The following is a 21,884-nucleotide window of genomic DNA, read 5'->3' as shown; positions in this document are numbered from 1 at the left end:
GGAACGAGGCCTGGCTTGATGGTGGTGGTGCCCAATTCCAGTCTCAGCCTTTATCATATCTGATAGATTGGGGTGTGGCTGGATGTAGAGGGGGTCCAACCACATTATGATGAAATGGGGCAGGACTGGATATTTGAGGTGGGCCAGGATGTAAGTGACTGTCAATCACAGTCTTTGTCATTCTTACAGCTAATGGACTGGGACGAGGTTGGATGTGAGTGATGCCCAATCCCAGTCTCTGCCATTCTTTAAAGGGGTGGAACGGGTGGGGCGGGGCTGGATGTAAGTGCCAGTCTCACATCTGATGGAGTGCGCTGGAGTTGGATGTAATTGAGACACAATCACAGTCTTTGTAATTCCCACAGCTGATGGAATGAGGTGGGGTTGGATGTAAAAAGTGCTGCCCAATCCCAGTTTCTGTCATTTTTTAAAGTGGTGGAGTGGGTGAGAGTGTGGCTGGAACTGCTATCCAATCACAGATGGCACAGCACCTTCCAAATGGGGTTAGAGCGAGGTGTGCTTGTGTGTGCCACTCACCATGTCAGGCATGTTCACGTGTCTTCTGACAGTATCGTGGGTTGGTGAACCAGCTGGAAAACACCAAGAAATCTCGAAAGGCCCTTCCTTGGAATGTGAAACTTGAAGTGAGGAAGTCAAAGTCAAGCATTTTATTCTATCATAAAAGAAAAACACATCTCTCTAGGGTTTGTTTAGATGACCAACGTTATTATTCAACGGTTTCTGCCGATGTCCATGCACTTTGGTGTTACACGGATAATAACTGGGGTTAGTTGTGAGGCCAGAGAATGCTTAAGAGGGATTCCCATTCAAAGTGACGGGACAATGTGCTGGCATTGTGACCACTCACGTCACGAAGGGGAGGAGAGGAAGGGCTTCTCTTCGTCAGGCCTTTTCTTTCACGTATTTGCCACGAAGCAAGTGTCCACCGCTCACCCCATCACTCACGCTCACTTGTCGTTATCATCACCTACTTCCTTCCTGGCTGCGTCATCAAGTTTAACGTCAAGTTCCCAGTTTGCTCAGATTGCGCCACTTTTCCCAGGTCACCGCACAGTATAGTGCCTTTCCCTGCCATCTCCTTATTGCGTCCTTGTCTGTGGCGTCGTGTCTCGGCCTGTTCGCTCTGTGTGTGTCTCTCTGTGCGAGTGTGCAATCTGAAATGCTCATTTCCCAGGCTGCCTGAGGGGGTCTGCTTTGGGGGTCACTCACTATCCTTTCACTCTTGGCCTGTTTTTCTCTCTTCCCTCCACTCGCTGATGACGCTGACTCTGCCTGATGTGCTGGCATGCCTGACAGACAACATTTGCATGCGTGGCCTGTCTAGCTTTTATTCAGATTCAAAGAAAAGGATCCGTACATCGTACCAGAGTAAGTGCCGCTGCCGGGAAGACGCCGGGTGGTGACGTGACGTGTCATGATGTGTTGAAGAGCTCCTCGGGGTCTCCTGTCTGTCTTAGGAGGTCCAGGAGGGGGATGTTGGAGGAGAGGAAAAAAAAACCAAAAAAAACAAAACAAGATTCTGGTGGCCACCGCTTATTGTGTCACACGAGTCCCATGATTCACTGCACTACTCCTACTAGAACCTTCTGTGGTGTACGGGATATAATCTGACACTGTGGACCAAGGTGGGCCATTAAACATCACTGCACAGTGTCTCCCACCTTGGAAATTTGCATTAGTGGTTGCTGATCTGGTGAGGTTGGGTATCCATCTGTCTTAAATAATGAAATAATGGTGGTAGGTGAGGGGGCTCCCTCTTAGAGGGGTGCCATTCTTATATACTGCTCAAAAAATGAAAGGACCCCTTTTTAATGAGAGTATCGGGCTATTGATCTGGTCAGGTCAGTAGCAGAGGGGCTTGTTCATCAGTTTCAGCTGCTTTGGTGCACTAGAGGGGCAACAATGAGATGACCCCCAAAACAGGAATGAATGGGTTAACAGGTGGAGGCCACTGACATTTCTCCCTCCTCATCTGTTTTGTCACTCGTTTTGCATTTGGCTACGGTCAGTGTCACTACTGGTAGCATGAGGCCATACTTGGACCCTGCTGATGTGGCACAGGCAGTTCAACTTCACCAGGATGGCAGATCAACCAATATGTGCCATTTCCAGATGGTTTGCTGCATCTCCCAGCACAGTCTCAAGGGCATGGAGGAGATTTCAGGAGACAGACAGGCAGTTCCTCCAGGAGAGCTGGACAGGACCCCTCGTAGAAGGTCCTTAACTCATCAGCAGGATCTGCTTCTTTGGGCAAAAAGGAACAGGATGAGCACTGCCAGAGCCTACAAAATGACCTCCAGCAGGCAGGAAGGCAGGCAGGCAGGCCACTGGTGTGAATGTCTCTGACCAGACAATCAGAAACAGACTTCATGAGGGTGGCCTGAGGGCCCGACGTCCTCTAGTGGGCACCGTGGAGCACGATTGGCATTTGCCATAGAATAGCAGAATTGGCACCCTGTGCTTTTCACAGATAAGAGCAGGTTCACCCTGAGCACATGTGACAAACGTGGAAGGGGCTGGAGAAGCCGTGGCGAACGTTATGGTTCTTGTAACATCGTTCAGAATGACCAGTTTGGTGGTGGGTCAGTGAAGGAGGCATATCCATGTAGGGATGCACAGACCTCTACAGGCTAGATAACGGCTCCTTGATTACCATCAGGTATCGGGATGAAATCCTTGGACCCATTGTCAGACCCTATGCCAGTTTCTCCTAGTGCAAGACAATACCTGGCCTCATGTGGCAAGAGGATGAAAGAATCGATACCATTAACTGCCCCCAAAAAAACACCCCCCCTCCCACCACCACCACCACCACCACCACGCTCACTAGAATCCAATAGAACACCTCCAGGTGGGACATTATGACGTCTCAGCCTGTCCAGGAGCTCAGTGATGCCCTGGTCCAGATCTGGGAGAAGATCCCCCAGGACACCATCCGTCATCTCATTAGTAGCATGTCCCGACATTGGGGGGCATACAAACTACTGAGTATGAGTTGCTGCAATGAAATTTCAGCCAAATGGACTCGCCTGCCAGCCTGCCGCATCATTTTCTCCCTTTGATTTTCGGGGTGTCTTTGAATTCAGCCCTTCCTCGGTCGGTTGGTTCGTCATTTTCACTTCCATCCTTTCGTTCCTCACACATCACCATATCAGTCCATAGCAGTAGAGACAGCCAGCAGGATTTTTTTCCTGTTGAGATCTCATGCGTTTTCAGGGGTCCTTTCATTTTTTTTGAGCAGTTTATAATTAACAAATATTGGTAAGGGGCTGCGGTGGGCTGGCACCCTGCCCGGGGTTTGTTTCCTGCCAAGCGCCCTGCGTTGGCTGGGATTGGCCTGTATTTAGGATAAAGTGGGTTGGATAATGGATGGATGGATGGATGGTAAGGGGGATTCCTCTTACAGTGGAGGCAATAAAAAATAATGTGAAGACCATCTTTTTTACAACTAAAGGAGATACATACACTCGCCGGCCACTTTATTAGGCACACCTTGCCAGCACAAAGTAAGGTCCGATCAGCCTGGCCAATCACCGTATAGGAATTTTCACACACGGCCTTCTTTCAGGACTGCGTCAGCTTAAAGATGTTGGTGGACTTCCTTGCATCAGTGGCTTGCACGACGTTTCCATCGGATCAATGTCAGAAGTTCGACTCATCCGTTCCAAAGCATGAAATCTCTTCTGCTTTAGCCATTCTTTGGTAGCCTGACTTGTGCGTTGAGGAGTTCTTGTCCTGCTAGATGACTCACTTCGGTTCACAGATGGGGTACCCTGACATTTACCTGCAGAATTTCATGTGGTTTAACGGTTCCATCAAAGATGGCATGCCATCCTGGTCCAGAAGCAGCAAAGCTGGGCCAGAGCACCGTATTTCAAAGATGGGATGAGGTTCTTATGCTACAATGGGGTGCTTGCCTTTCAATGAACATTACGTTCACTGGCCACTTTATTAGGCACACCTCACTAGAACTGCATTGGACTCCCTTTTGCCTTCAGAGCTGCCGTAATTCTTCATGGCAGAGATTCAGAACCTTCCTCAGGGATATCTGTCCATATTGACATGATAGCTTCACACAGTTGCTGCAGATTTGTCAGCCGCACATCCACGATGCGAATCTCCCATTCCACCAAATGCCAAAGGTGCTCTGCTGGATTGAGACCTGGTGACTGGGGAGGCCATTGGAGTCCAGTGAACTCATCGTCATGTTCAGGAAGACAGTGTGAGATGATCTAAGCTTCGTGACATGGCAGAAGATGGGGACACTGCTATCATAAAGGGATGGACATGGTCAGCAACAAGACTCAGGAAGGCTGTGGTATTTAAACAGTTGGTAGTAAGGGGCACAAAGTGTACCAAGAAAATACCCACCACACCATCACACCACCACCACCACCACCAACAACCTGAACCGCTGATACAAGGCAGGATGGATCTCTGCTTTCCTGTTGTTGACCCGACCATCCAAACATCACAGCAGAAATCGAGACTCAGCAGACCAGGTGACATTTTTACAATCTTCTCTTGTCCAATTTTGGTGAGCCCGTGAAAATTGTCACCTCAGTTGCCTGTTCTTAGCTGACAGGAGTGTCACCCGGTGTGGTGGTCTGCTGCTGTAGCCCACCTGCTTCAAGGTTTGACGTGTTGTGTGTTCAGACGTCTGCATACCTCATTGTAACGAGTGTTTATTTGAGTTCCTGTTGCCTTTCTGTCAGCTCAGACCAGTCTGGCCATTCTCCTCTGACCTCTGACATCAACAGAGAACTGCCACTCACTGATATTTTCCTTTCATCGGACCCTTCTCTGTAAACCCTAGAGATGGCTGTGAGTGAAAATCCCAGGAGATCAGCAGTTTGTGAAATCCTCAGAGCAGCAAACATGTCACATTCAAAGTCCCTACAGTCCCCCCCTTTCTTCTCCATTCTGATGCTCGGTTTTGAACTTCAGCAGGTCGTCTTGATGAGGTCTACATGCTGAAATGCTGCCCTGTGATTGGCTGATTAGAGATTTACACGCACAAGCACTTCAGCAGGCGTACCTAATAAAGTGGCCGGCGAGTGTATGTCATAATTGTAGCAGTTTGGTTGATGTGTAAGAGTTTCTGACTCAGAAGTTCCTGGAATTGTCAGATCATTCACTGTCAAGAATCCTCCTTTTGAGATGCAATACATTTGCTCCAGCGCTTCTCCCGTTCCCGTATAAGCTTCCCGCGTTCGTCTTTAGTTAACCGTCTCGGCAGCCTCCTGCGTTTTTTCTCCTGGATTTCTTCCATGGTTGCAAATCTTCTTCTCCTCAGTCTTAATTTTACAGACTGAGATTTACGGAGCATGTAGCTGTAATTGCATCGGTCCCCCTGTAAGTGACTCACCGAGCTTACTGCTTAATCGTTTTCATTTTTGCACCAGTAGACTGAAGAAGCTTCTCCACATGTTGCTCATATCCCTTCCAGCTTTGCTTTATTTCATCCCCAATGTCTCACCTCCAGCATTCCTTACTTGGGACCTTCTAGTAATGAACTTCAAATTTATGGACCTTATTGTTGGTAGCATGGCCTCCGAAAGATGTTGTTATTTTGTAATCGCCTTTCAAAAGTGAAATGGTCTGTTATGCTAATGCTGTTAAGCACTTCTGCTTTGTTGGCTTTTAGATGCAAATGTATGTAAATGAAGCATGACCGTAAGCTGGGGGTCTTCAATTACAGTCCTGCACTGTCTGCTTCAACCGTTTCCTTAATTAGAACCCATTTGTCTTCTGCTATACCGACATATCTTTTTGGGACTCAAAGTCATGAACTTGTCACAATTCGGGACCCCTAATGATGTCTTTTAGCTTTAAACAGCAGCATTTAGGTTTGCATCATTTCCTATTTCCTTAACCAATGTTAAGAGTGGTGACCAGCAGGGGGCAGTGCTGGGGCTGTAGTTATTTTTAATATCTATAAATGATTTAGATAGGAATATAAAGAAGAAGCTGGTTACGTTTGCAGATGATACCAAGATTAAGTGAATTAGCAGATAATTTGGAATCCGTTATATCATCACAGAAGGACTTGGGCAGCAGACAGGTTTGGGCAATTTGTGGCAGATGAAATTTAATGTCAGTAAAAGAATTACACACAGGAAATAGAAATGTGAGGTTTGAATACACAATGGGCGGTCTGAACATCGAGAGTCCATCTTATGAGAAGGAGTTAGGAGTCGTAGTGGACTATTGACTTCCAGACAGTGTTCAGAAGTCATTAAGAAGGCTCACAGAATGTCAGGTTATATAGCGCCTTGATGTGTGGAGTACAAGTCACTGGAGGTTCTGCTCAAGCTTTATAACACACTGGTGAGGCCTCATCTGGAGTCCTGGGTGCATTTATGAGCCCACCAGACGTAGCAACACAAGAAAAGGTCCAGAGAAGAGCAACGAGGCTGATTCAGGGCTACAGGGAATGAGTTATGAGGCAAGATTAAAAGAGCTGAGCCTTCACAGGAGATGAAAAGGAGACCTGAGTGAAGTGTTTAAAATGATGAAGGGAATCAGTCCAGTAGACCAAGAAGGTGACTTTAAAATGAGTTACATAAAGAACCACAGACACCTGGAATAAGCGACCAAGTAGTGTAGTGGACAGTAGGACTTTAGGGACTTTCAAAACTCGACTTGATGTTTTTTTGGAAGAAATAAGTGGACAGGACTGGTGAGCTTTGTTGGGCTGAATGGCCTGTTCTCGTCCAGAGTGTTCTAATGTTCTAACCAGCCACCAGTTGATGTCCAGCTGAACTCGTCAGCACAAAGTCTTTTCTGCTTCAGGTTGTTCACACAACTCTTCTTCTGTGACCCTTATTTGGTGTCTTCTGGATTAGTGAATGTAAGAAGAAGCAAGAGGAGAAAGACCCCCAAGATAGCCCACAAAACTAACCTGAGTGAAGAAGGACCTGGCAAGGACATCTGGAAACACCTTTCTACTTGGGAGAAACTTTGATGGTGCAGGACGAGCATCCATGCTCACTTTTGTCACAGTGTAAAGGGGTCCGTCTACAGCCAACTCCCCCTTTACAGTACGGTTGTCCCCTGCTGAGTTTTATTGCCCTGTTCATCATTTTGCTCCAGCACGAGGAGATCTGCACCAGGGATCTTCTTGAAGTCCTTATCCTTCTCTGATCTGGTTATGGATGTTGTAGATGACTCAAATCGAGACACAAATAGATCCAAGTATATTGTTGTAGATGACAGTCGTCATATTTTGAGACTGATACCCGCCTTTTAACTGTGAAACAACAAAAGATAAGTTCATGGACTAGTTTAATATCGAAGCAGCAGGTGTCAGAAGTGAGGTCATCAGGACGGGACGGAGGTGAGGTCATCAGGATGGGATGGAAATGAGATCATTAAGGTGGGACGGAAGTGGAGAAAAGAATGAGTTACTCTTCTATGGGTCTGTCGGCATTAATACCCTTCTTCTATTGTGTTGCCGCCCTCAACTGAACCATTTGGATGACCCCTAAGCTCGTGTGGGTGACAATGTGTAGACTTGTGCGATAAAAGACCAATCCTCCTCATGCAGACTTTTTGTGTTGTGTGGCACCAGAAAGGAGGAGGTGGAGAAGACATTGGAAGAATGGAGAAGGCCTTTGGGAGATTTGGGAGGACTGAAGATACCTACCAAGAACATAGGAATTAATGATGATCAGGATTCAGACGTTAGCCTGCAGGAAGAGTTGAGAAGTTTAAATATCTTGGATAAGTGGTAGCCCTGAATGGAGAATTAGATGTAGAGATAACCCATAGACTGTAGTGTGGAGTGAACCATTGGAAGAAGCTATCAGGAGCAAAGAATTAAGGTGAAGGTTAAAGGTTTAACGCCAATGATGTAGGAGCTGAGACATGAGTAGTAGAGGGAGTGCAGGAGAAGAAGATGGATGTTTCAGAAATGTGAATGTGGAACTGGAAGTGTGGAGATACAAAAAGGGACAGAATAAGAGAAAAGAAAATCAGAGGAACAACATGAGTGGGAGAGAAATCTAAGAAAGTGCTATGGACATGTGACGAGGAGAGACGATGAAGACAATGAAGGGCAAAAGAGTGATGGACATCAGAAAGAGAAAGTGAGGGAGACCAAGGTGGAGGATGTATGGATAAGGTCAAAGAAGATCTGAAGATCTGAAAGAGAGGGGTTTGCCTGGTGAGGAGGTGCAGGGCCAAGTTGTTTGGAGAAGGTCTATCAGGCATATTTACCTTGCAAAGAAGTGGGAGAGGATGACCAGAAGGAAGAAGAAGAAGAAGATAGAGAAGAGAAGGCAATTTGCCTGCTGACGTGTTGGACAACATGGATGATTGACTGCAAGCCACAGTGAAACATGGCAGAGGTTCCTTGCAGGCTTGATGATTTGATGAAAACTGATGGCCTTGTCAATGTGTATCCATCATGGGGGGGTTGGATGGGTTCTAACTTCATGGCCCCCAAATGTAAAGCCAAAAATCCTAATAAGAAGACCAGGGAATCCTCCACCAAGATGATAAGGTCACCACAGAGCCTCCACCGCCAGCCTGGGGTTACAAGTCAGAGAGCCAAAGTCTGGAGGGGGCAAAGGGAACAAGAGACCGAGGAGGACTTGAAGTAGCTGGACCACTGGGGAAAGGGTGGAGACACCACATAATGGCTTCAAGGTTTTGCTATGTTTAGTGAACTTTCCAGAAGTTTACTAATTGGTTCAAAACTCTTCATCCCATTACAGTTAAATGCATTTGTAAGTGCCTAAGACGTTTGCACAGGGCTGCTGTACATCATGAGGTGTCCGGGTTAGTAAAATTTGTAAAAATGAAAGGTGAGAGAAGAAGAAGATGGACCATGAAGTACCAAGTGGCTCCCGTCCACAAGATGTTCTTAGTCAAGACAAATTCATAGTGTGATGATGATGAGGCCGCTATGGCTATCTGGCTAAACCCCCAAGGTCCACTATAAGCAAAGCCCAGCTTCCGATTAGGTACCTGGTTGGAATGAAAACCAGCAGCCGCTGCTGTAATTAAGGACCCCCACTGTGAATGACATATAGCGCCTTGCACGTATGACAGTACCGTCTATGACCATTTATTTAAATTCTCACTGGACATTAAAGCCACTGTGTCATCCTGGCCACGCTGGCAGTTTGGCATTCAGATTAGGGGCTCTGGGTACTCCGGGGGGCACCTTTGTCTGTTTCTTTATCTCTGTTTCTTTCCCAGTCGTCTGATTTCTGCTCTCATTTTTCCCGGCAGGCCTGACTGAGCTCTCCGACAGCCCTGTGTCTTTGGAGCTGGACCGCTGCAAATCCCCCACATCAGGTAACTGAGCCTGGCAGCCTTGTCTGCTTTTAATTCTTGCCGCGACTGAGTAATGCGTACCCGTTGTGTGTTTACATGAAGCCCTTCGGCTGGCGTCTGACAAAGCTGTTAACGGGCAAGAAATGAACCAAATCTGTGCATGTGGGCTGAAAAAAATGAAATCCCGCGGCAGCGAGTGCCCTTTAAAATGAGGGCATGCGTGTGTGTGGCCACAGCTGCCATTAGATTAGCTTTGGGGCCCTCGTGAGCCCACCTTCGACTTAATGTGCTGCTTTGGAAACTTCAGAGTCCATTTCACTTCTGTGAGGTTTGGGGCCCACAGATTTGAATTTAGCCTGGGGTCGTCCTGACCTCAGGGGGACTTGTGGCTGTTGGACACGGGAGGAAGGAATGAGGGAGGTGAGCAGCTGTGAGCCATGAGCCTGATGACATGCTAGATACATACAGTAGACAGACAGAGAGATGTGGAAGGCACTATATAGTAAAAAAGATGGATGTGAAGGGTGCTGTATAACATGTGACAGTAATGACCCTGTAATCAATATATAGACCTATAATAAGCAGGCAGACCTGTATGGTGCTATATGATAGATAGATTTGAATGAGTTTGGATAATAAATAGATCACTATTTATAAAAGGCACTATATGATGGTGATATTTGTTAAACCACATGACGCATCTCTGCAGTATCCCTCTGAATTTGTGGATGTTACTGTTTTCACATCAGTCCTCAGATACTCACTACTGGGTTATGTAGATAGACCAACAGATATGAAAGGCACTATATAATTAATAAATGTGGAAAGGACTGTGTAAAACAAATAGGAAAGGCACTGTATGATAGATAGATAGATAGATATGAAAGGCACTATATAATAGATAGATATGAAAGGCACTATATAATAGATAGATAGATAGATAGATAGATAGATAGATAGATAGATAGATAGATAGATAGATAGATAGATATGAAAGGCACTATAAAACTGATAGATTGATAGATAGATCGATAGATATAGTGAAAGGCACTATATGATAGATAGATAGATATGAAAGGCACTATATAATTGATAGGTAGGAAAGACACTATATAATAGATAGATAGATAGATAGATAGATAGATATGAAAGGCACTATATAATAGATAGATAGATAGAAACCATATAATAAATTGAAACACTGGGTATTACCCGGCACTGATTGATTGGAGACCTGTCATGCTAGATATATAAATTTATAATTATGAAAGGAACATTATAATAGATAGAAATGAAAGGCAGTACAGTATATGGTAGATATATAATGTAGTAGTTTGGCGAGTGGCTAGGGGTGGTACCCAGCCAGGACGCCCAGGAGGACCGGAGGAGGGCTTACACCTCCTCTCGACCATGAAGGGGTGACTGCCCTGGTGACTTTGGGGATCTTGACAACGGAGCTTAGAAGCTCAACCCTATAGGGGCACGTGGTCACCGCCAGCAGGTGTCTGGATGCCTGAGGAGTGTGGTTGAAATGCTAGTAGGAAAAAGACCAGGGACACCCAGAGTGCTTCCGGGTGCACAGCCGGCACTTCCACCACACCTGGGAGGGCTGGCGGAAGGTTATCGTCCAGGTGAGGATAAAAGGGGCCACCTCCCTCCATTCAATGGCTGGAGTCAGGTGGAAGTGGACAGAGTCTTGGAGGAGAGTAGAGGAGAGGAGGCAGACCTGAAGAGACAAAGGCATCTTTGCCTTTGGGGTGATTGGTGCTGTGGCACTGGGTTGTGTGTGCGCCATCCTTGTAAATAGTTGTAAATAAACGTGTGTGGTGTTATAAAATCATGTCTACCTTTTTGTGTTCGGGCTGCTTCCCACAGTAGATATCAAGGCACTATATAATAGACAGATAGATATGATAGTCACCATATAATAATGGATTGATATGATGGTCACTACCAGGCACTAACAGATTGATTGACTGATAAATATTACTAGTGTTATATAATAGATAGATAAGATAGATTTGAAAGGCACTATACAGCATATATGAAAGGCAGTATATGGTAGATATCTCAATTGATAGGTATAAAAGGCACTATTTAATAGATAGATTGATATATAAGGTAGTATATAATATATTGATATGAAGGCACTATACAATACTTAGACAGGTATGATAGTCACCATATAATAAATCTATTGAATTGAAAAACACAATATAATAGATATCTGCGGTGGGTTGGCACCCTGCCCGGGGCTTGTTTACTGCCTTGTGCCCTTTGTTGGCTGGGATTGGCTCCAGGAGACCCCCGTGACCCTGTAGTTAGGATATAGCGGGTTGGATAATGGATGGACGGATAGATAGATAGATAGATAGATAGATAGATAGATAGATAGATAGATAGATAGATAGATAGATATGAAAGGCACTATATATTAGATAGATAGATAGATAGATAGATATGAAAGGCACTATATATTAGATAGATAGATAGATAGATGTGATTGTCACCATATAATAAACAGGTAGATATGTTAGGCACTAAGTGATTGATGGAGAGTGAAATCAAAGAGGTCGCCATGTTATTCTTGATATTGTCTCTCTTTGTTTTCAAACAAACTGCTTCCTACGATTCAGAGTACTGATTTTTGGTTTGACGCTTGTGTGTTTATGAATCTTTGCTGGTTTTCTGGTTCACGTTTTACCTTCTGATCTTGTTTTAAATGATCATCTTCCTCGCTCATTCACCTCTGGCCTGGCTCCTTATTAGACTTTGTTGTCGTCTTTTCTACCAGTCCTTTAATGTCATTTCCGCTGCTCCAGGGCTGGCAGTAACGTCTACAGTGTGGTTTAACCTTACTTAAGGCGTATTCCGTGTTCTTTACCAAAGTAATTTGCAAGGAGTCACCAAATCAAGCGCTCCTCAACAGGGACGTCTCTGCATTAAGGACAGGCGGAGCGTCGCCCCCATTTTCCGTCAGACGGCCCTGTTGTGTGCACATTTAATGACGGTGTATTAACGTGTTGCTCAAAATTTCCTATCCAACTCAACTTCCCTTGATCTGCTCAATGTGATTTCTTTTTTTTATTCCAGTGTCCCTGGACCCTCAGTGTCCTCACCATACCTTTGCTCAGAACATTTCTGTTCTGCCTTGTGAATGTGCACATCTCACCGTTTAGGAGGAGATGTCATCATTATCATGAGTCACATCCATTACGTATCTACAGTACAATTTAGCTCTTTGCCTGTTGAACACAAACTGGTAATTTATGAATATTCATTTGAATTTCTGCGTATTTTTTGTATATTTGATAATGAGGTTGAGATCTTTAAATCCTGCCCTTTGGTGGTTGCCCTCTATGATGGTGCATTTATTGATCTTGATTTTCTCAGACCCCGTGTCTCCCCCTTGCTCCCTCACATAAGGTTTACTGGAGGCCACCTTCTTCCTCAGCCATCCTCCAACACCACTACTGCCAGTCTAATGGTCCATGTAACACTAATGTTCTTTTCCTTGCCAGGCCCCCTGGATCACACTTGCACTGACAGCACCTCCTCTCACTGCTCACTTGAAATCAGAAGCAACACCAGCTGTGTTCACTTTCCCCAATTCCGAAACCTTTGGCCAGTGGGCACAGATACCAAGGCCAATGTATTTAAGCAGATGTCTGGCACACAGTCAGATAATGTTCTCTCCCTCTCATGCGCCACCTCTTCTAACAGCATCTCTGTTAGACTCCGCCTCTTCTCACAGTGTCTACTGCTCTCTTTTAGACTCCGCCTCTTCTCACAGTGTCTACTGCTCTCTGTTAGACTCCGCCTCTTCTCACAGTGTCTACTGCTCTCTGTTGCGCTCCACCCTATCTGACAGCATCTCTGTCTGTCTCTCTCTCTCTGTGATTTCTCTTTTTTTCAGGCTCCACCCCTTCTTGCAATGCCTCTTCTGATAGCATCTTTCACTCTCTCCCTCAGGCTTCTCCTCTTCCAACAGTGTCTCCGCCTCTCCTCAGTGTCTCTATTTCAGACTCCACCCCTTCTAACCGAGTCTCTTTTTCTCTATTAGGCTCCAAACCAGCTGACAGCATCCCCATCTCTCTCTCTCTCTCTCTCTCTGTCTCTTTCAGGCTCCACCCCTTAGACGGCATCTCTAGCTCTCTCTCACTTAGGCTCTGCCCCATCTGATATCTCTTTGCTTCAGGCTCCTCCTCTTCCAACAGCATCTCTCTTTTAGTCTCCTCCTCTCCTCTCAGTGTAGCTATTCCAGACTCCACCCCTTCTAACTGAGTCTCTTGCTCTCTGTTAGGCTCCACTCTAGCTGACAGCATCCCCATCTCTCTCTCTCTCTCTCTTTCAGGCTCCACCCCTTAGACAGTGTCTCCATCTCTCTCTCTCTTTCAGGCTCCACCCCCTAGACAGAATCTCCATCTCTCTCTCTTTCAGGCTCCACCCCTTAAACAGTGTCTCCATCTCTCTCTCTCTTTCTTTCAGGCTCCACCCCTTAGACAGTGTCTTTATCTCTCTCTCTCTCTTTCAGGCTCCACCCCTTAGACAGTGTCTCCATCTCTCTCTCTTTCAGGCTCCACCTCTTAGACAGCATCTCCATCTCTCTCTCTTTCAGGCTCCACCCCTTAAACAGTGTCTCCATCTCTCTCTCTCTCTCTTTCAGGCTCCACCCCTTAGACAGTGTCTCCATCTCTCTCTCTCTCTCTCTTTCAGGCTCCACCCCTTAGACAGTGTCTCCATCTCTCTCTCTCTCTCTTTCAGGCTCCACCCCTTAGACAGCATCTCCATCTCTCTCTCTTTCAGGCTCCACCCCTTAAACAGTGTCTCCATCTCTCTTTCTTTCAGGCTCCACCCCTTAAACAGTGTCTCCATCTCTCTCTCTCTCTTTAGGCTCCACCCCTTAGACAGTGTCTCCATCTCTCTCTCTCTCTCTTTCAGGCTCCACCCCTTAGACAGCATCTTCATCTCTCTCTCTCTTTCAGGCTCCACCCCCTAGACAGCATCTCCATCTCTCTCTCTCAGGCTCCTCCCCTTCTCACAGTGTCTTTCTATTATTCAAGCTCCACCCCTTCTAAGAGTCTCTCTCATTCTCTCTCTCTCTCTCCCTACCTCTCAGGCTCCTCCTCTTCTCATAGTGTCTCTCTTATATTCAAGCTCCACCCCTTCTGAGAGTATCTCTCTCTCTCTCAGTCTCCACCCCTTCTCACAATATCTCTCTTATTCAGGCTCTGCCCTCTCTGAGAGTCTTTCTCTCTCTCACGTTCTCCTTCTCACAAAGTCTGACTCCCAAGTCCATGTTTCCCCACCAGACTTTTCATTACAGAAATAACCCTGGATGCTTCATTTTCACATTCCTGTTCTGCACAAATGTTTTCGAAATGAACTATTATTATTTTTTTTTATCCCATTCTGTATTCTGCCGTTGGATGACAAACCCGATGCATCAGACAGACAAAAAGCCTCCCTTTTGTTTTCTCAGTCCCAGACACTCACTTTGCTTCTGTCCTCATTGCCCCTGGGTAATGACAGGTCTCCAGGCCGAGAGCTCCTTCATGTCAGTCAGAAGTGACATGCCACCTGTCAGCCTGTCAAGTCAAGTCTTCTTCTTGACTCATGGGACTTGTAGTTCTAGTGACTGTTCTGGAGACCTTGGTGGGCAGAGTCTCTACTGGACCTCTTCCAGGGACCTTCTTGGGTAGAACTGTTTCTCTTTGGCCTCTGGTTCTCTCCTGAAAGAAGGCAGAACCTTACCTGAGGCCCCCGGAGTTCCTCCCTGTTCCCCGTTACTACAAAGGATGTGAACCCTTTAGAAATTCCAAATTTTCGGCATAATCATGACCAAAAAAAAAGTGATCCAATTTTAAGTCCTATAACTCGATAAAGTAAACCCCTCCCCCACTCGAGGATCATCCTCGATTACCCCTCCCCCACATTCACAGCTATCCAGGAACTGAACCAGGAAGAAGCTTTAGAGACACAATGAAGGGCGAGACTGTGTTACATCACAAAACGTTTAAGAAGCACTGAGCTCACCTGCTCTTCGAGATTTCTTTGGCTGCCTTGAGTTCTTCCCGTTATGTTAAACCTGCTTGACTCCGAGTATTTATTTTCTTTTTGGATTCCTTCCGTTCTCCGCGTTTCTTTTTTTTCCTTTACATATCAAATGAATTCCCACAGATGCCGTCCCACGAGGACGTGTTTAGCGGCGGTGCCTTAATTCAAGTGCGCTTCAAGGGGCTGACAAACAAATCAACTCGATTCACCGTCGAGCGAGCGAGCGAGCGGCGGGCTTTTGGCTTTTTGTTTCTTTATGAAGTGCACTTTGGTTAATCAGCCAATTAACTGCGAGAGGAAAAAAAAAACAAAAGGAAAGGAAAACGAGAAGGAGAAGAGAGAGCAGCGCCTGTCACTCGTGAGGGCTTCATTGAGCGGGCTGCCGGGGGGCTTCACTCTCTCCTTGTCTTGTTTTGGTTCTTCGCCTCTCAAAGGGGTCTGGACAGCCGTTAATTACCCCTCTCTTTGTGAAGCAGTTGTCTCTGCGGTCCGACGGGCTTCACGAGATCTTGACCGGGCCATTGAAGCGTAAATGAAGTGGCTTATACTGTTAAATAATGAAACAAGTGGAGCGAGGAGAGTGTGTTGAGAAGATGGAAAAAGAACGAAAGAGAGAAAAGGATGGATGATATGGAGATAGTGAATCAGGAGGGGCAATGGATTAGCAAGGAGGAAGTAAGGACAGCGAGGAAGAGGATGAAGAATGGAAAGGCCGTTGGTCCAGATGACATACCTGTGAAAGCATGGAGGTGTTTAGGAGAGACGGCAGTGGAGTTTGTAACCAGATTGTTTAATGGAATCTTGGAAAGTGAGAGGATGATGAGGAGTGGAGAAGAAGTGGACTGGTGGGCCGATATTTAAGAATAAGGGGGATGTGCAGGACTGCAATAACTACAGGGGGATAAAACTGATGAGCCACAGCATGAAGTTATGAGAGAGAGTAGTAGAAGGTCAGTTAAGAAGTGAGGTGATGATTAGTGAGCAGCAGGATGGTTTCATGCCAAGAAAGAGCACCACAGATGTGATGTTTGCTTTGAGGGTGTTGATGGAGAAGTTTAGAGAAGAACAGAAGGAGTTGCATTGCGTCTTTGTGGACCTGGAGAAAGAATATGACAGGGTGACTGAGAGGAGCTGTGGTCTTGTATGAGGAAGTCGGGAGTGGCAGAGAAGTACGTAAGAGTGGTACAGGATACAAACGAGGGAAATGTGACCGTGGTGAGGTCTGCGGTAGGAGTGACGGAGGTGGGATTACATCAGGGATCAGCTCTGAGCCCTTTATTATTGGCAATGGTGATGGACAGGCTGACAGACGAGATCAGACAGGAGTCCCCGTGGACTATGATGTTTGCTGATGACATTGTGATCTGTAGTGAGAGTAGGGAGCAGGTGGAGGAGACCCTGGAGAGGTGGAGATATGAGATTAGAGGAGTGAAGGTCAGTTGGACCACCAAGACAGAATACATGTGTGTGAATGAGAGGGAGGTCAGTGGAATGGTGAGGACGAGGGGAGTAGAGTTGGTGAAGGTGGAGGAGTTGAAATACTTGGGATCAACAGTACAGAGTAACGGGGATTGTGGAAGAGAAGTGAAGAAGAGAGTGCAGGCAGAGTGGAGTGGGTGATGAAGAGTGTCAGGAGTGATTTGTGACAGACGGGTATCAGCAAGAGTGACAGCGAAGATCTACAGGACGGTAGTGAGACCAGCTGTGTTATATGGGCTGGAGATGGTGGCACAGGAGACAGAGCTGGAGGTGGCAGAGTTAAAGATGAGTGTGACGAGGATGGACAGGATTAGAAATGAGGACATTAGGGGGTCAGCTCAGGTGGGACGGTTTGGAGACAAAGTCAGAGAGGCGAGATTGCGTTGGTTTGGACATGTGCAGATGAGAGATGAGGGGTATATTGGGAGAAGGGTGCTAAGGATAGAGCTGTGAGGGAAGAGGAGAAGAGGAAGGACTAAGAGAAGGTTTATGGATGTGGCGAGAGAGGACATGAAGGTAATGGGGGTGACAGAGCAAGATGGTGAGGACAAGAAGAGATGGAAGAAGATGATCTGCTGTGGCGACCCCTAACGGAAGCAGCCGAAAGAAGAAGAAGATTTAAATGAATATCTTTTAAGCACGAAGGAGACATATTAAATATTAAAAGAAAAGTGTACTAGATGAAAATCTACTTATTTCATACCAAAAGCACAGATTTCCAGTCATTCGACACACAAGAAGCTCCTTTTGTAGGACAGTCCCGCATAAGATTCCAACAATAGTCTGCCATCGTCTTCCTCGGTACCCTTGTTTTTATACGTCTTGGTGAAATTTCTCCCCTTGCTCTTCGCTTAAGCCGCCGAGGTTCTCTGGAAAGCCATCCAAGTGACTGTGCCGATACTGCACTTTAACACTCACGTTACAGCCAAGCCCGTTGAAATGAAAGAGCACATCCTCGACTAATTGGGTGAGCCAAGAAAGTTTTGTCACAACCAACAAGAACAAACAAAGAGCAGGCCTGTGATTCCATTTCATTCATTGATGCTATGAAATGCGGGCCATGTATACTGTAAGTTGTCTGATCTGTGGGCCATTGGAAATTCCAGCCTTCAGTTTTTCCAATGGCGGGTTCAGGTAACTTATGCTCTGTTTATTCTGTAGAAATGATCAGACCCGACTCACTTAAAAAGGTTTGACGCAGCCACCCGTATAATATCCCTGACTGCAAGGGGTTAAGTTTTCCAGACAAGTGACTGGTTTGGAGTCCAGACATGAACTGACTGAGGTTTGGAAAGATGGCGGTTTTAAGTGATTGACCCGGAAGTGACGTAGGGGAACCAGAAGTGACCTTCTTCTGACAACATCTTAGGGGCCGGAACCGGACGTGACGTCTTCAATGTTGGGTCGGACAGGTTTTCGCGCGGCTGGTCTGCAGAGACAAGAAGAGAAGGTTTAGTGCACCTCACCACCCCCGGGCTTGGCATGGAATTACCTTCGCTGGGTCCATATTGAGTCCTCCTGCTCGCGCGTGCGTGACAGTTCAATGCACAAACCGTCTTTATTCAAATTGTTTCATCAGGCCAAGCTTCATATGTAGTGGTGCCAGTGTGATTCAATCTTATGCCACCAAAGGTTAATTGATTACATTTTGTCCTCCATCCTCCATATAAAATCTCTCGGAGGCCCAATGTTCATGTTTGGCTCAAATATCCCAAAGGTATAAAAGGAGAGGACACTTCCTGTAGACACTTTGTTGGCCAAATCGTTAGATTTTAAATTTTTATGACCTCCCGATTCTGCAGAAGAGATCTTTTAAAGAGCGGACTCAAATTTTATACACTCAATCCAATCTAAGAAACTAGAACTGATGCGGTCAATCCAATGCAATTTTCGGAATCAGCGCCCCAAATAATGCCAGGAACGGGCCTACAAAATCCGAGAAACCAAGAAAAAAATATTAATTTTTGCCTGGCTATGAAGAAGAGCTTACAATGGCATTTCAATGCTATTCAGTTATCCAACCCGCTATATCATAACTACAGAGTCATGGGGGTCTGCTGGAGCCAATCCCAGCCTACACAGGGTGCAAGGCAGGAACAAACACCCCGGGCAGGGTGCCAGCCCACTGCAGGGCACACACACACCAAGGAACAATTTAGGATCGCCAATGCACCTCACCTGCATGTCTTTGGACTGTGGGAGGAAATCCACGCAGAGAACATGCAAACTCCAAACAGGGAGGAAACCCGGGTCTGTGAGGTGGCAGCGCTACCCACTGCGCCACCGTACCGCCCTAATTGAAAACAAGTCAAACAAAACATTCATGTAACTCATGTTGGATGTCCGATATTCACGCGTACACTCTGTTCACTTTTTTGGATTTTATTAAATTTTAATAACAAATAACATTCCATGTAAATCAGTCGAGTTTTACAAGACTTGGTTCAAAACAAATCAACTCCCGCCCTGTGAAAGAGAGCTAGGCCAGCAGAGGAAAACTTTAAGCTGGTAAAAAATAAGTAAATAGATAAATTAATAAATGATTCACAGGTCTACAAAAAAAAAAAGATTTTTTGTTAGCTACTGGGAACTTCCAAGTGGCTCTTTATTACGTTTCTTGCACTGATCTCATATACTGTATGATCAGCTTTTTGAGATGCACATCATTGACGTTTTGACACTTTTGAATATCATTATAAGATATCAACACGATATCTGGAGTTTGGACTCTATCCCAATAAAATTGTTTTGATGTGTTTATTCTGAATACAAACCAGAAGACGATACCAGGGACACGTTAAAGTATATGTTGAAAAGGCAATATATTATTTATGTGTTGTACCCCCTTAATTAGTTGTCTTCCGCCTTGGTTTATTGGTTGTTGTGGTTGGCCCGTGGTGAGTTGGAACTTGGCCAATCACGGGGCTTCACTTTGAACATTTAGATTAGTTTGGTGGCGTCTGAGCAGTAGAGTAGGAGCTTCGTTTAAATGTGAAAGTTTGCGTAATTGATTATAAAGTAAGTGGAATTCATTTATCCTTAAAGTATATTGTTTATATGTTTACATTTGTAATTTGGATATATATATATATATATATATATATATATATATATATATATATATATATATATATATATATATTTAGTACTGTTTCTAAATATTGACGTTTGAAGAAGTTAAAGTATAGTTGAACAGACTCTATATGGAGTTTCTCACATTGTTTGTTATGGAATTGCGGTATTATCGTTTCCTCATATATAATATGTATATCTATTAAGAATAATTACTTTTTAAGTTGAGTAAATGCTTTATTTTTTAACGTTCTAGTAATTTCCGATATTGATGTTATCTGGGGTGTAGTACGCCATCTACTGGATAAATGAAGTACCTGTTAAATGACTAATGTTAACATTGACAAACTGAAAAGAAAGAAAGTGGGATAGCTAATTTATGTTTATTATTATTTATTTAGACCATATCTTCACATTGTATAAGTTTGGAAGAAATTAATAAATAGAATTTGGACATCTTCATCCATCCCTGACCGGATGTGTGCAGTGGTTGTAATTTAATCCGAACCAACATAATTCTTCATTACAGTATACATACAGTGGCTTGCAAAAGTATTCAGCTTTTCCACATTTTGTCACATTACAGCCACAAACATGAATCAATTTTATTGGAATTCTACGTGAAAGACCAACACAAACACGTGAGAAGTGGAATGAAAATCATACGTGATTCCAAACAATTTTTTACAAATAAATAACTGCAAAGTAAGGCGTGCGTAATTCTTCAGCCCCCTGAGTCAATACTTTGTAGAACCACCTTTTGCTGCAATTACAGCTGCCAGTCTTTTAGGGTATGTCTCTACCAGCTTTGCACATCTAGAGACTGAAATCCTTGCCCATTCTTCTTTGTAAAACAGCTCCAGGTCAGTCAGATCAGAAGAACAGCGTTTGTGGACAGCAGTTTTCAGATCTTGCCACAGATTCTCGATTGGATTGAGATCTGGACTTTGACTGGGCCGTTCTAACACATGGATATGTTTTGTTTTAAACCATTCCATTGTTGCCCTTGCTTTATGTTTAGGGTCGTTGTCCTGCTGGAAGGTGAACCTCCGCCCCAGTCTCAAGTCTTTTGCAGACTCCAAGAGGTTTTCTTCCACGATTGTCCTGTATTTGGCTCCATCCATCTGCCCATCATCTCTGACCAGCTTCCCTGTCCCTGCTGAAGAGAAGCACCCCCAGAGCATGATGCTGCACCACCATATTTGACAGTGTGTTCAGAGTGATGTGCAGTGTTAGTTTTCCGCCACACATAGCGTTTTGCATTTTGGCCAAAAAGTTCCATTTTGGTCTCATCTGACCAGAGCACCTTCTTCCACATGTTTGCTGTGTCCCCCACATGGCTTGTGGCAAACTGCAGACGGGACTTCTTATGGTTTTCTGTTAGCAATGGCTTTCTTCTTGCCACTCTTCCATAAAGGCCAACTTTGTGCAGTGCACGACTAATAGTTGTCCTATGGACAGATTCCCCCACCTGAGCTGTAGATCTCTGCAGCTCGTCCAGAGTCACCATGGGCCTTCTTGGCTGCATTTCTGATCAGCGCTCTCCTTGTTCGGCCTTGTCTTGGTAGGTTTACAGTTGTGCCATACTCCTTCCATTTCTGAATGATCGCTTGAGCAGTGCACCGTGGGATGTTCACGGCTTTGGAAATCTTTTTGTAGCCTAGGCCTGCTTTAAATTTCTCAATAACTTTATCCCTGACCTGTCTGGTGTGTTCTTTGGACTTCATGGTGTTGTTGCTCCCAATATTCTCTTAGACAACCTCTGAGGCCGTCACAGAGCAGCTGTATTTGTACGGACATTAGATGACACACAGGGGCACTCTATGTAGTCATTAGCACCCATCGGGCAATGTCTATGGGCAACTGAGGGGGCTCAATAATTACGCACACCCCACTTTGCAATTATTTATTTGTAAAAAATGTTTGGAGTCGTGTATGATTTTCGTTCCACTTCTCACGTGTACACCACT

At 45.2% G+C, this 21,884-nt stretch overlaps 1 protein-coding gene across 10 annotated transcripts in view; it reads left to right on the top strand.

The window, feature by feature from the left end:
• The window catches only part of stxbp5l (syntaxin binding protein 5-like), a 565,552-nt gene that overhangs the window by 411,355 nt on the left and 132,313 nt on the right, over positions 1-21,884 (top strand). For 7 of the 10 annotated variants that reach the window (XM_039745947.1, XM_039745945.1, XM_039745944.1 and 4 more), the window contains exons 19-20: positions 1,318-1,389; positions 9,262-9,327. In XM_039745947.1, the coding sequence (XP_039601881.1) occupies positions 1,318-1,389; positions 9,262-9,327 (138 nt within the window). The remainder of the gene's footprint in view (positions 1-1,317; positions 1,390-9,261; positions 9,328-21,884) is intronic. The other 3 variants (XM_039745949.1, XM_039745954.1, XM_039745952.1) reach the window with 1 other exon arrangement.

The sequence above is a fragment of the Polypterus senegalus genome, chromosome 2, assembly GCF_016835505.1.
Source record: "Polypterus senegalus isolate Bchr_013 chromosome 2, ASM1683550v1, whole genome shotgun sequence".
Classification (NCBI taxonomy): Eukaryota; Metazoa; Chordata; class Cladistia; order Polypteriformes; family Polypteridae; genus Polypterus; species Polypterus senegalus.
Note: the sequence above shows the minus strand (reverse complement) of the source record. Positions and strands in the feature narration are given on the sequence as shown.